At 34.8% G+C, this 13,091-nt stretch overlaps 2 protein-coding genes across 5 annotated transcripts; one reads left to right on the forward strand and one right to left on the reverse strand.

Annotated features, from left to right (window-relative positions):
• Positions 1–503: 503 nt before the first annotated feature.
• Positions 504–7,061, forward strand: LOC112802547 (uncharacterized). Of its 4 annotated transcripts, none has more exons than XM_025845810.2 (16): positions 523–830; positions 997–1,094; positions 1,204–1,301; positions 2,352–2,452; positions 2,581–2,659; positions 2,766–2,826; positions 2,905–2,951; positions 3,073–3,165; positions 3,278–3,368; positions 4,414–4,462; positions 4,689–4,805; positions 4,894–5,041; positions 6,093–6,185; positions 6,276–6,344; positions 6,532–6,574; positions 6,792–7,061. In XM_025845810.2, exons 2-16 carry the CDS (start codon positions 1,040–1,042, stop codon positions 6,890–6,892), a joined length of 1,245 nt encoding a protein of 414 aa, XP_025701595.1. In that variant the 5' UTR covers positions 523–830; positions 997–1,039; the 3' UTR covers positions 6,893–7,061. The 4 variants fall into 4 exon arrangements, with proteins under 4 accessions (XP_072093858.1, XP_025701595.1, XP_025701593.1 ...); XM_025845808.3 differs by having other exon boundaries at positions 1,013–1,094; XM_025845809.3 differs by having other exon boundaries at positions 531–830; positions 988–1,094.
• Positions 7,062–8,101: 1,040 nt separating this feature from the next.
• On the reverse strand, positions 8,102–12,214 carry LOC112802548 (protein KINESIN LIGHT CHAIN-RELATED 3). Its single transcript, XM_025845812.2, has 3 exons — positions 11,815–12,214; positions 9,030–11,156; positions 8,102–8,595 (listed from the first exon to the last, which is right to left on the reverse strand). Exons 2-3 carry the CDS (start codon positions 11,099–11,101, stop codon positions 8,382–8,384), a joined length of 2,286 nt encoding a protein of 761 aa, XP_025701597.1. The 5' UTR covers positions 11,102–11,156; positions 11,815–12,214; the 3' UTR covers positions 8,102–8,381.
• Positions 12,215–13,091: the final 877 nt, after the last annotated feature.

Below are 13,091 nucleotides of genomic sequence, written 5' to 3' on the forward strand. Positions count from 1 at the left end.
TTTTATAAAATAAATTTAAAAAAAATAGTGCATTTATTTTGATGAGAAAATAAATTTATGAGGAATTGACATCTCATCTCATTTTTATTAGTTTGAAAAAAACCTAATTTTAATATATTAAGTAGATAAATGGATAAATAGATAAATAGATAAGTAGATAGATTTGCAAGTCTATGAGTTGTTGTAAGTATATAGTGAGATCTGAACTTTCACAGTTACTTAAACGAGTAAACTAACTACTCGTATAATTCAAACTAGTTAATTAATTTATGGAAAATTTTAGGGGTTAGCAGTTTTATTGAATTTTGGCCAGCATGTAACCAACAGAAAAAGGTGAGCCATTGGATGAAATCTCACACCAATCTCACACCATCAAATTATCATTGATGATTAATTGATGGCTAACAATCACAAAATTGCTGGCCCTCTAGTATTGCTCTTAATTTATTATTTTTTATATAATTTGAGTATTTTTTATTTTATTTTTTTATTTTTTCGGCATTGGCATATACTAGGATTCCTATTCGAATTTGGTATCTTCTTATTTGAAATCTGATATGGCTTTCACTCCAAGCTTTGCTCAGATAAGATCGTAAGGAGCTCGTGCAAAGTGCAAACTCTTAGGAATTAGGATCCCGCGCTCCTACTCCTTCTACACTTCCAACCTCATCCTTCTCAGATTCGTCGGACACAGCGGCACCGCAACCAACCACGCTGCAGATTTTAGTTTCCGCTTCACCGCTTCTGCAGATCTGCACCTGAACCTCTCTTCTGTGCTACACTGCTACTGCTTACTGCTCTCGTGCTCTATATTTACCTGTTCTTACTTGGTATCAATTTATCTCTATTCTTTTAATTTAAATTTCAAGTTAAGCAATGCCGTTCAGAACTTGTTCTTAATTAACATCAATCAGCACAACATTTTACCGAAAGTAATGAATGCAACTCCTCTAAGCTACCTTTTGTCTCACCCAAAATCTTTTTAAGCTGATTTAGAGGCTTCAAATCCCAGAATTTTATCAAACAAAGCTTTGAGGATATGGGGAGCTCGGAGAAGGTTGTTGCTGTGATCATGGTGGGTGGACCCACCAAAGGTACTTTGTTTTTTTTTTTTTCTGGAAATTTTTGGTATTGAGGAAAGTTAGAGTCTTTATCATAATTGGTGTTCTGTCTGGGTTCCAATTTTTGTTTGTTATGTTGCAGGGACCAGATTTAGGCCTCTTTCATTCGCCATTCCGAAACCCCTTATCCCTTTGGCTGGCCAGCCAATGGTTCATCATCCTATATCAGCTTGTAAGAGGGTATGCTTGATGCTTCTTTTTGTGTGTGTGTGTGTGTATGTTGTTGATTTGTTATTGTTGTTGGTTCTTTTTTTTTTTTTTTAAAGAAAGAAAAAACTACATTTCACACTGTTGTTCCAACCAAATTGAGGAAACCCTGAAAAAGGAGGAACTTTTACTTTGAATTTCGATGTTGACTTGCTAAGAGAACAGGAAAAAAAATTTGGATTTCTCAATGTAGGATACTGATGTATAGAGCAGAGCTGGGTCAAGGTTGATTGAATAGTAGGCAAACTTGTGTTTCTATATTTTTAGGAGAAAGAAAACAAAAAGGAAATTGAATTTCTCAATGTAGTTGCTGATGTATTGACTAAGTCTGGGTCTATAGAATTCAGGGAATCTGGAGATAGAGATAGAGATTGAGTGAATCTGAATGGATATTGTTATTCTGAGAATGATATGTTGTACATGAGTTTGTATAGGGGATACAGAGTGGTATTAGGGTCTCTTATTACTTAGTCAGTTATTACTGTCAATTCTGTATTGAGCATTGAGATGTAATCTACTAATACAGTCCTTATCCTACAGCTTCACTCTATTATGATCTTGCTTGGTTGAGTGGACCTGTGTTTGTTGAGTGGTGGGTGAATTCATGTTTATATATACACACACATACACACACTCAATGTAGATATTGATGTATAAACCAACACTGGGTCTGGATTGATGAGTGGTAAGCATACTCAATCACTTCCCACTTCCCAGCATGTTGGGAGAGGCAGTCACAGTGCTAAATTAGTCATATTCTTGGTATTGGGATCTGAACACCGTGGTAAAGGTTAAAAAAAGAAAAGGAAAGATTGAAGATACTGATGTATAGATTTTTATTCGCTAATTTAAAGACACTATAGGGTTGTCCAATTGAAGTAGCTGACTCTATTTATTGGTACAAGGCTTAGCTAATGTTGTAATCTAAAATTCAAATTGAGTTTCCAGATTGATAATGGATGAAGCAGAGATGATATGAATGAAAATTTTAAATTATTTCTACTTAGTTTTTGTCTTCTACAGATACCCAATTTGGCACAAATATATCTGATTGGATTCTATGACGAGCGGGAATTTGCACTATATGTCTCTTCGATTTCAAATGAGCTGAAATTACCAGTAAGGTGACTACTCCTTACTTATATGGCTCCTTTTATCATATAAAAAAAAATTAAATAAATACTTAAGGTATGCTTTGAAGCCCTGTTAAATTGCTGAACTGAACATGGTGTGTTACTGGTATTTTATCTAGATACTTGAAGGAGGATAAACCACATGGTTCAGCAGGTGGTCTTTACTACTTTAGAGATATTATCATGGAGGACAGTCCGGTTAGAAACACATCTCCTACGACCTATTTTACGTTATTTTGCTGGTTAACTTTATAAATGCTTTATGTCGAAGTTCTAACAGATGGACTGCATTGTTGTATTGCAGTCACATATCTTCCTCCTAAATTGTGACGTCTGCTGCAGTTTCCCGTTAGCATCCATGCTTGGTTAGTATGTGGTTATTAAGACAGTAGTTCTTCAGAGGTTCGACACTACTGACCTCTTTCTTTATTTACCTTTTGTAGAAGCACATGTAAAGTATGGTGGTATGGGGACAATGTTGGTAATCAAGGTCGGTGCTTGAAACTATATTGCATACATATCCACATCTATTTAAAGGAATGCAGATGTTTGTTTAATGCGAAACTATTTTTTACGTTTTCCTTCTGTGATTATATGGATTTCATGTGTAGGTTTCGGCTGAATTAGCCAGCGAATTTGGGGAGTTGGTTGCGGATCCAACAACTAATGAATTGCTGCATTATACTGAGAAGCCTGAGACTTTTGTTAGTATTCGGTTTGGCTCTTATCTCTTTATTTTATAAGAAAATAAAAATCCAATGCTGTAGCGTGCTTCTGACTATGCCTAGTGTAGACTAACCATTTTACAATATGCAGGTTAGTGACTTAATAAATTGTGGAGTCTATATTTTCACGCCCGATATTTTTTCTGCCATCCAAGATGTATCCACAAATCGAGAAGGCAGAGGTTGGTCTCTTTCTGTTAAAGTTTTGAAGGCCTCAATTTTAAAAGTGTTCTGTTCCATGATTTAGTTCCCTAATCAACAATATTTAAACAATAAATAACACATAGAACAAGCATTGTTTCTTTTATGGCTGGTTCACATCTTCAAAAGCACCACACAAACAAACATGTGTGCAGTCAAAATAATGCATCTTGTCCCCTGGTTTTCCTCATACAATACTTTCTTTTACAATATATTATTACAGGTCTCAAAACTGTATACATTTTATTTTTCCTTTATTATTTCTTTTATAGCTTTTGTCTTTGCTGAGAAAAATTAGTACTAAATTAGTTACCATGTCCAACCTTTCAAATTCCAAATATCCATATCAATTATACTCCTTGGCTCTTCCAAATTCCAAACATCCATATCAATTATACTCCTTGGCTCTTCGTTAGAGTATTGGCCTATATATTGCAAAATGGGAACAACCTTAGTTTTTCAATTTATGTAAAAAAAGGGGGGCTAGTTAGCCTAAGTGCCACATTTATCAAGAAGACATGTACACAAATGGCTTATCAATTAGATACTTATATTGGATTTCTTGTTTATATTGAAGGTAAAGGGCAAAAAAAAGGAAAAAAAAAAGAGAAAGAAAACTATTTGGAAACAAATAGATGGACTTACGCTTAGCTGATTTTGTAATGAAGTCCTTTCTATTATTCATGTAAGAAAAATATGGTATATTTTGATGACACAATGGATGTCTGCATAGTAAAGCATTCTAACAATTATACTTTCAAGGAAGGTCTATTTGTACTCGTTCTTTCAAATTCCTCTGCACTATATTTGATGCATCCATAACATTGAATTCGATGCGTCTATGACAAGAAAGATTGAGAACAAGAATATCGGAATGCTTTCCTTTGATTTTTTCCCCCTCTTGCTCTGTCTGCTAGACTGCTAGTTAACTTTGTGCTGTGTAATTTGGCACCAATGAAACTTTATTTTTCATTATTTATTATTTCTTAAAAATTTCAGCTATTTCCTTTTGTTTTGACACTGCAGCCAATCTTCGTCGTGTCTCCAGCTTTGAAGCACTCCAATATGCCACGAGGTTGATTAAACCCCCCTACTTTTTCTTTGTTTTGGTGTGTAGCAAATTCGAGGCAATTTTTCAATGGCACTAATTGCTTATAAATATTTGACTCCATTGTTCATTCTTGATAATTCAATGAAAAATCAGATGCAGCACATTGATTCCCAAACCTTTTTTATTGCACATATTTCTTCCTTTGTAAAACTGCAATATCTTCAAGGGTTTTGAAATGTTTTTCCTTCAGGAGTATTCCTCCGGATTTTGTAAGACTGGATCAAGATATATTGTCACCCCTAGCTGGAAAGAAGCAACTATATACATATGAGACAAATGATTTCTGGGAGCAAATCAAAACTCCAGGGTAGGCTTGTGCACTATCTTCATATTACTCTAAGCTTAAATTGTGGAATTTTTGGGATTTCACTTGGTGTTTATACATGCATCAACAGAATATCCCTGAAATGCTCAGAGTTGTATCTTGCACAATACCGGCATACTTCACCGCATCTTTTATCCAGTGGAGATGGTACAAGAAGTGCGACCATTGTTGGTGATGTATATATTCATCCATCTGCGAAAGTTCATCCATCTGCAAAGGTAGTCCCATTCTTGCCTGTATAAGATCATAAATCCTTTCCATTATTAGACAAAAATAATAAGATTGAGGTAATACATTAATACATTTTCTGCTATATTCACTAAAGACCTGCTAAATGCCGAGGGATTAAGCAGCTCTCCGCATTTTTGTTGACATATGTTCCTATTATACGTAGGGTGTGTTTGCGAGTTTCGAGGTACTAGAAATCAGGATACAATCATATCATATCAAAGTATCAAATATTTCTCTCAGGAATCAGGATTAGCATTGATATTTATCATCATTCTCTTAGTAGTATCAGGGTTTTACTATTGTTATGCTAGTATTACTCTCAGATAAGACACATCACATAGAGTAATATATTCTTTTACTAGGGATGAAAAGGTAAATTAAATTAAATCTCATAAAACCCCCAATCTGGGAGAACTTGAAAATTGGGAGTTGGAAGGGTTTGGAGGGTTAACAAAATTTTCCAAAACCCTTGCCCTCCTAATAATAAAACTCGTGAACGAGGTTTAACCCTCCAAAGCCTTCCCCTCCCCTCCAAAACCAAACTCGTGAACACCCCCTTAGTGTTTTTTATGGATAATAACCAGTTATTATAGCTTCTACATTGAGAATTCAAGGTGTATCTTTTATCATAATGGGACATGTTCCTAACTCAGAAATGCAAAAATGCTTAACTAGAGTATATGATATTTCCAAATAGTATGAGTGAATATATTATGCTAAAGCTCTTCTTGAGTCCATACTATTTACTATTCTCTGGTGTCTTGCCAGGAAAGGGTCTGAGAATTTTCAAAGGTTGTTCTTTGCTTTCAACAAATATTAGTACAAGGTTGTCCTTTTTGCTTCTCTTAGGTGTGTTCTCCTTAGATCTATTTCTTTGGTTGATTGACATGCCTTGTTATATGGCAGAGTCTATTATTACCTACATGCTTTCTATTTCTTTGAGAATACCTTACCTTCTTTCCAGTGATTTTTTTCTTTCTAATGATAAACTCCTTGTTCTGTAAAAAGAACTGCAAACTAATTTTGTTTATTCAGCAGATTGGTCCCAATGCTTCTATCTCGGCAAATGTTCGTGTGGGTGCTGGTGCCAGGTTAATCAACTGTATCATCTTGGATGATGTTGAAATTAAGGTACGGAACTGAATGCCTAAGATGTCTCTTCTTTACTACCTATAAACATTATGTATGTGTTATTTATTTATTTATTTATTCTCTTGACAGGAAAATGCAGTAGTTATAAATTCTATTGTTGGATGGAAGTCATCAATTGGAAGATGGTCACGAGCGCAGGCAAGTTCTGTGCATTTCTAATAGTAAAGTGGATAAAGCTATAATAGAGACAATTGGAATATAAAGGAAAATTTTCAACAATCAAAATTTCCATTACATTCGCAATTTAAATTGCCAATTAAAAAACTTATATTACCATCCATTCAAGCTTTCTGTGGCTGACTTATAGTGGAATTGAGTGGTTCAGGCTGAAGGTGACTACAATAAAAAGCTTGGTATAACCATTCTAGGTACACTTCACTGCTCACTTAATTGCTTATTACCTTAGTTTTGTTTTATTGGTTATTTTGATTTTGTAATGTATCAATGTATCTGGATACAATCTTGTTTCTGGGTAAATTGATACAAAAGTTACCAAATTTTTATCACTAGTTCTCAAATTTTATGTTTGTTGCATTTTCAGTACTACTAACCTTCTCTTTGTTCTCCCCTTCAATAATAATTTAGGAGAAGCTGTGACAGTGGAAGATGAGGTGGTGGTGGTTAACAGCATTGTTCTTCCCAATAAGACTCTTAATGTCAGTGTACAAGAAGAAATCATCTTATAATCCAGAGAGAAAGTTTATGTATAATGGACCACTAAGAAATGCTCCATTTGAAATATCATATCCTACTAGAGGCTCCTGGAATTTTTGGCTTATATATTTGAAAATTTGGCTGAGCAAGTAACAATGTAACATATTATAAAAGAAAACTGAGTGTTATAATTTTTGTTAATCTTGGGTATGCTTGTTAGTCCTATTAGCTGATATGTTTGTTGTTTGAATGAGATGGTTTTTATCACTGATTCCGTAAAAAATTTATCATAGTAAAAGTTGTATTTCAGTTCAAAGGGAGAGGGAGAGAAAGCAAAAGTTTACTGTGAATTTCATACCATAAGTTCATTTCTCTGGCTTCCCCTTCAAGCTTCAAAACAAAATGTTGTCCTTGACTAATAGAAGATTACATAGAACCTCAACAAAGTGTTTGGTAAGGACTAAGGACCATTTCCACTTTACTTAGTTAGGCTTTGTTTGTGAGTTTGGAGGGAAAGAAAGGGGATAAAGTAATGAGTTTCCTTCTCATGTTTGGAGTATAAAAGCTGATTATAAAGGAGATGAGGTTTTGACATTCGTGCTAAGTGAGGTTTTAACAAATGCATGAAAACAAAACTCAGCTTTGAAAGAGAAAAAAGCTTCTATAGGAAAATGAACATGTAAATTACATAACACTGAAACGTGTATAAAATTATATGGTGCCCATGCTGAATGTTGCAGCTTAAATTCCTATGGTGCAAGACACTTAGGAATTTCACTATGTGTAAAACTTTGCTTTAGAAGAATGTTATTACAGTTATAGAATAGGATACTACTGGAGAACAATTCTGCCTCAATATGAAAGAAAATTTTGTTACCAACTTCAATCTTAATAGAAGTTTTTAAGAATGACAATCAAATTAGTCATTAGCAAAATAAACAGATAAAATAACCTTTAATATGTTAAAAAAATAAATTAAGTCTTAATTTTCCTATAAAATAATGTAATTAACTAATTGAGAAACGTTTAAAATTTTAAGAAAATAAATTAATTTATCAATTATTTTATTAAAAATTAAGTTATCTAATATTCTAAAAGACTGAGCATTTTTTTCTTGGGCTAAAGTCTGATTAATTAGATACAAAAAGTTTTATAACCCAAATTTCAATGTTGTAGAATATAGTACAAAAATTGTCAATTGTAGCCATAGCGGCAATGAATGTAGACTTGTAGAGTCTCAATCAAACAAGAGTCTTCCACTCTTCCGTCATTATTTAACAGAGAGGAAGGGGAAAACACAAAAATATTGTATACACAAATTTCGGGCGTACCCCGTATACACTTTTACTTTACATCATATGATACAAATATAACATCTGGATATAAATTATTACACTCTCCAACTTTTCCATTTTTCCTCCAATTATGAACACTATGCAATCATTCAAATTACCTAATATACTAAACACTACTTTGGCACAAGAGCTCTTGAAAAGTTATATTGATCAGTTTCAACGACTCTCAGGCGTTGATGACAAGGTTGTTTACAGAAGGAGGAGGATTGGCCTCAAGAAGAGTCTCAAGTGACCTGGCTTTTGTGCTGCGAACTCTACCTGCTTCCTTCAATAGCTCATTCAACCTTCTCTTCTCTTCGTCGACATCGGGGTTTGCTGTGCCGAGTTTTTCCTCCCTCATACCAACAACATATTCCAGAAGCTGAATTGCATCCTCCAGCCTGAAACAAAATATCAAACCCCTTAAGGAGAATCGAAGAATTATATCACCCCATCGTGGAAAGTGCAAAACTATTAAAGCCGTAAACAATTCATTTACTCCCAAAATACCCTTTTGAGGGTATGGTGTTAATATAGGGAGATATAGCTTGTGGTGTTTGTTTCATTTTTGTTTGTTTTTTCACTTGAACTATGCTCCACATTGTTGTGTTTCAATGATTTTCATAAACATATCTAATCAGCGTCCAAATAGACATGCCAAGTGTTATAATGTAACCATTAACTTCAAAAGAAAATGTTGCCACCAAAGATATAGAAAAATGTGACTATGATGAAAAAGTGCAAATTACCGCACCGAAAATGCTGACGAGAGTGCACTAAAATTGCAGACTGGAGATAATAGCGTCAACAAAATTCACAATCAAAAGGCGATTACCTGCCAACTGCATCATAGGTTCCAGCAAGATTACTATATACCCCAAGAGTGTCGGGATGATATGGTCCATACTCATGCTCCAAAATATCCTTTGCTTCTTCAAATAAAGTTGTAGCCTCGCTTAAGGCGTACTGCTGCACACAAGCAAGTCCCATTTGATTAAGGACAATGCCGAAGAATGCTGATCTCTTCTCTCCAATAGCACGGAACTTGGAGATAGCATTCTTAAAAGTACTGTAAGACTCGGCATAGTTCCCCATCATGTAGTGCATTACCCCAATTTGAGCTTCAATCCCTGCAATTGTACTTTGTTGACCGGGGGTGTCATTGTATATCTCCAGTGCCTTCCTCAGTAGCTTGAGTGCCTGCTCGGGCTCATTCATCGACTCATAGATAGTTGAAACATTTGTAAAACCACTAGCAATCTCCTCTGGAGGAACTCCAGCCATTGGATTCTCGTATATCTTGAGTGCACTCTCACAATATGATTTTGATTCCCTTAACTTTCCTGTCCTGTTGTACAAATCTGCCAAGCGCACAAAGACTGTTCCCACAGCTGGATGATTCTCTCCTTTGTAGGTCTTGAAAATTGTTAACGCTTTTTGATAAGAACAAACAGCCTCGTCGTATCGTGACAAGGATAAGTATGTGTCTCCAATACTGCAGTCAACAGCTGCTACATCTACTTCTTGGCCATTTGCTGCCATTGCCATGCTGGCTAAAACAAGATGCTCAAGAGCCGCTTCGTGGTTTCCCTTTGTTTCACATATAAGGGCCATGAGCCGCCTATCAGCAGCCTCTTCAAGAGATGGGGCCGAACTATTTGCTTTATGAATGTCAAGAGCCATTTGGCATAGCCTTTCAGCTTCATCAAATTGCACTGCTTGCACATTAGCTTCCGCCACATACCGACAAGTTTCACCAACTCTTGGGTCTGTTTCCCCAAGAACTTGTCTCTGGATTTCAAAACCTGTTGTGTAACACATAATTGAATTTTCAAGCTGACCCAGCATAGCATAGGTGTCACCTAGCTGCATGTAACCGGCAAATTTAGCAAGAGCATGCTCTTGACCTTCGTCGATAACAGGAATCTCAATTGAGCGCTCAAGCATTGGAATTGCCTCATTATATTGACCCAAGTTGCAGTATATTGCTGCCGTAACATGTAAACACATTACCAGCTCCAAACTCGGTTTCTCATCACTGAAATTCTCGAACAGTCTCAGTGCTTGTAGAGCTAATTCAAGAGCTTTCTCTGGATTATCCCCAGACGAAATCAGATTTCTTGCTTGCTTCAGCAATATTGGTGCCCTCTCTGGATTAACTAGCACTGACTGAGCTGACTCAGATTGGCTATTCGAAACCAACTTTTTCAGCGGAGAATTCTTCGCTTTCTTCACCCCAGTAACTCCTCTAACTGGTTTAGGGCTAGCAGGAGGTTTGGCAGGAGGTTTGGCAGGAGATTTTGCAGGAGACTTTGCAGGAGACTTTGCAGGAGATTTTGCCATACTTTTTCCCTTGGGTCTTGATTTTGGTGAAGCTTCGGCGCCCAATGGCGGGTTTGATGTTTTGACTGATTTTTCTGAAGAAACAGAACTTGTGGTTGCAGATTGGATCTCAGGATTCACATCCAATTTCTTATCATTGGATACACTACTGGCTCTAGAAGACATTTCACCACTAGAATTACCTCGCTGCCTCTTTTCCTTTTCCACTTCCTCTTCCACTTCCTCCTCCATTATCTCCACTTCCCTCATCCTTCCACCAACTAAATGGTGCAACTCCGAATCAATTCTAGACTCATCGGCATCAGATCCAAAACTTCGTCTTGATGGCGACTGATCGGAACTCTGCATGTCACAAACATTTTCATAAAGCTGCTCGATCGAGGGCTCAACCTCAACCACCCGATCAGCCGGATGATGCTGACTGGAACTTTCATGTCTTGGAGGACTTCGGGAACTCCTTGGAGACTTGACAGAAGTCAAGTTTTCCTTTGAGGGTGACTGATTACCATTCATCTCATTAGTCTCCCCATCTTCATGAACTCCATTCGTAACAATTCCCGGCATCTTTAATTCTCTCTAGAACTAAAACTCACTGAACAACCTATACAAAACAAACAATCTACAAAGAAAAAATAAAACTATTTGCCATTTAATATTCTCAACAGATCAAATAAAGAGGAAGAAATCCAAAAGGAGATCCAAGTCCTCCTTAAGATATTTGACAACCATGATAAGCAAAAAAGGGGAAAAAAAAAAAGGAGATGCAACCGACAATATTAACAAGCTAGCAATAAATTCATGCCTTTTTACCATTCAAATATTATAGAAAAACACAGAAAATAAAATATAGTTACTAATCCAACTTCAACTTTCACACAAAACTCAAGCCAAAAAAAATAAAAAATGTACGAGTTAAAACCTTCATCTTAAGCCGCTTTCAATTTCCATCCTTTCAGAGATAATCACACAACTGCTATGGAACTTGGATCTCAGACAAGCTCAATTAACACAAACACATAAATCAAAAAGCAGTTAATCTTATCACAAAAGAAAAAAAAAATAAAAACAAAAATTTATCATGGCACAAGAATGAAGTCAAATGAGCACGAGGAACCTAATTGAACAAAAACCAAATAAGCAAATGAAATTAACGTGTCTCTTTTCTTTTTCTTTTTTCTTTTTTCTTTTTCTTCCTTGTTCGGTTTCAGAGGCATAAAAATCAAGCAAAACAAATAGAAACAAACTTGTAAACAGAACAGAAATGAAAGCATAAATACCTTAAGCAGAGGAATTGTCTCTTGCAGAGAGACAAAGATTTCAGTATATATTTATATAGAAAATGAAGAAGAAACTCAAAGACCCTTGTTGGTGAGATTTATGTGCGTATATAATGTGACAAATGAATGAAACAGAGGTACCAGAATGGTAATGGAGGAGGTGAGGGGCAAAATCGAGAATATAGGGATAAATTAGTAGTAAGTAACGATATTGTTTTTAAGGATATCAAAAAAGTTAAAAATAGAAAAGGGGGAAGTAGAGGAATTAAAAAAAGAATGAGAAAAGGGATTGTGATTGGAGAAATGGAATGAAGTAAGAGAAAAAGGAGGGAAGAAAGAAGATGAAGGAAGAGGACTTCTCTGCTAACCGTGCTTACCGTGATGTGTTCGGTTTGTGTGTAAAAAAGTGTTGTTTTCTTTGCTTGTCAATTTTACATTTCGCATTCTGCCACGTGCCTTTCAGCAGCTTTCTTTTCTTTGTTCATATTGTTGGGGTCATATTTGTGCCGGCCTTTCAAAATATGTATTTAGACTTAGAGTAAGTTTATTTAAAATAAACCAATTTGGATTGGTAGAGTCATTAACTTATTTATAGACTTTTAAATAGAGTTTAGATTCGATAAATTAGTTTTTGATTTATCGAATTTGAGAATATTATAAACAACTAAAAAAATGTTTATTTAAAGTAATAATTTTAGAAGTCTTTTCTTCAATAAATAAATTAAAAATCAAAGTTCTAAAAATAGAGATCTATAAATTTAATTGATTCAACCGAATTTCGATAAAATAAAATATAAAACAATAAATAAGTACACAAAAGTACAAGCGTTCTCGTATAAATCCAAAAATCATATTAACATTTGATTGATAATCTTGCCTCATATTTAAGAATTAATTAAACATAAGTCTAATAAGATTGAATTATTGACCATAAGTTAATACCATAATAACAAAGCAATGATATCATAAGTTCATAACATAATACCAGCAACAACAAATCAATAGAAATTTAACGATTCCAAAAAAAATTATACTACAAACAATTACAAAATGCAATTAGAAAATTACACGAGTAAAATTTTAAAATGATTTTTGAAATTAGTTGAGTGCACTGAAATAGTTTTTTAGATTCTAATAACAAAGACATCTATAAAAATAAAATAAATTCTACCCAACTTTTTTTAAAATAAGAGATAAGCTATTTTTTATGATATGTTTAATTATTATTGGATCAAATAAATTAATTTATTATAATTAATATTAACTCTTAATTTAAC

Source organism: Arachis hypogaea, chromosome 5 (genome assembly GCF_003086295.3).
Source record: "Arachis hypogaea cultivar Tifrunner chromosome 5, arahy.Tifrunner.gnm2.J5K5, whole genome shotgun sequence".
NCBI classification, from domain to species: Eukaryota; Viridiplantae; Streptophyta; class Magnoliopsida; order Fabales; family Fabaceae; genus Arachis; species Arachis hypogaea.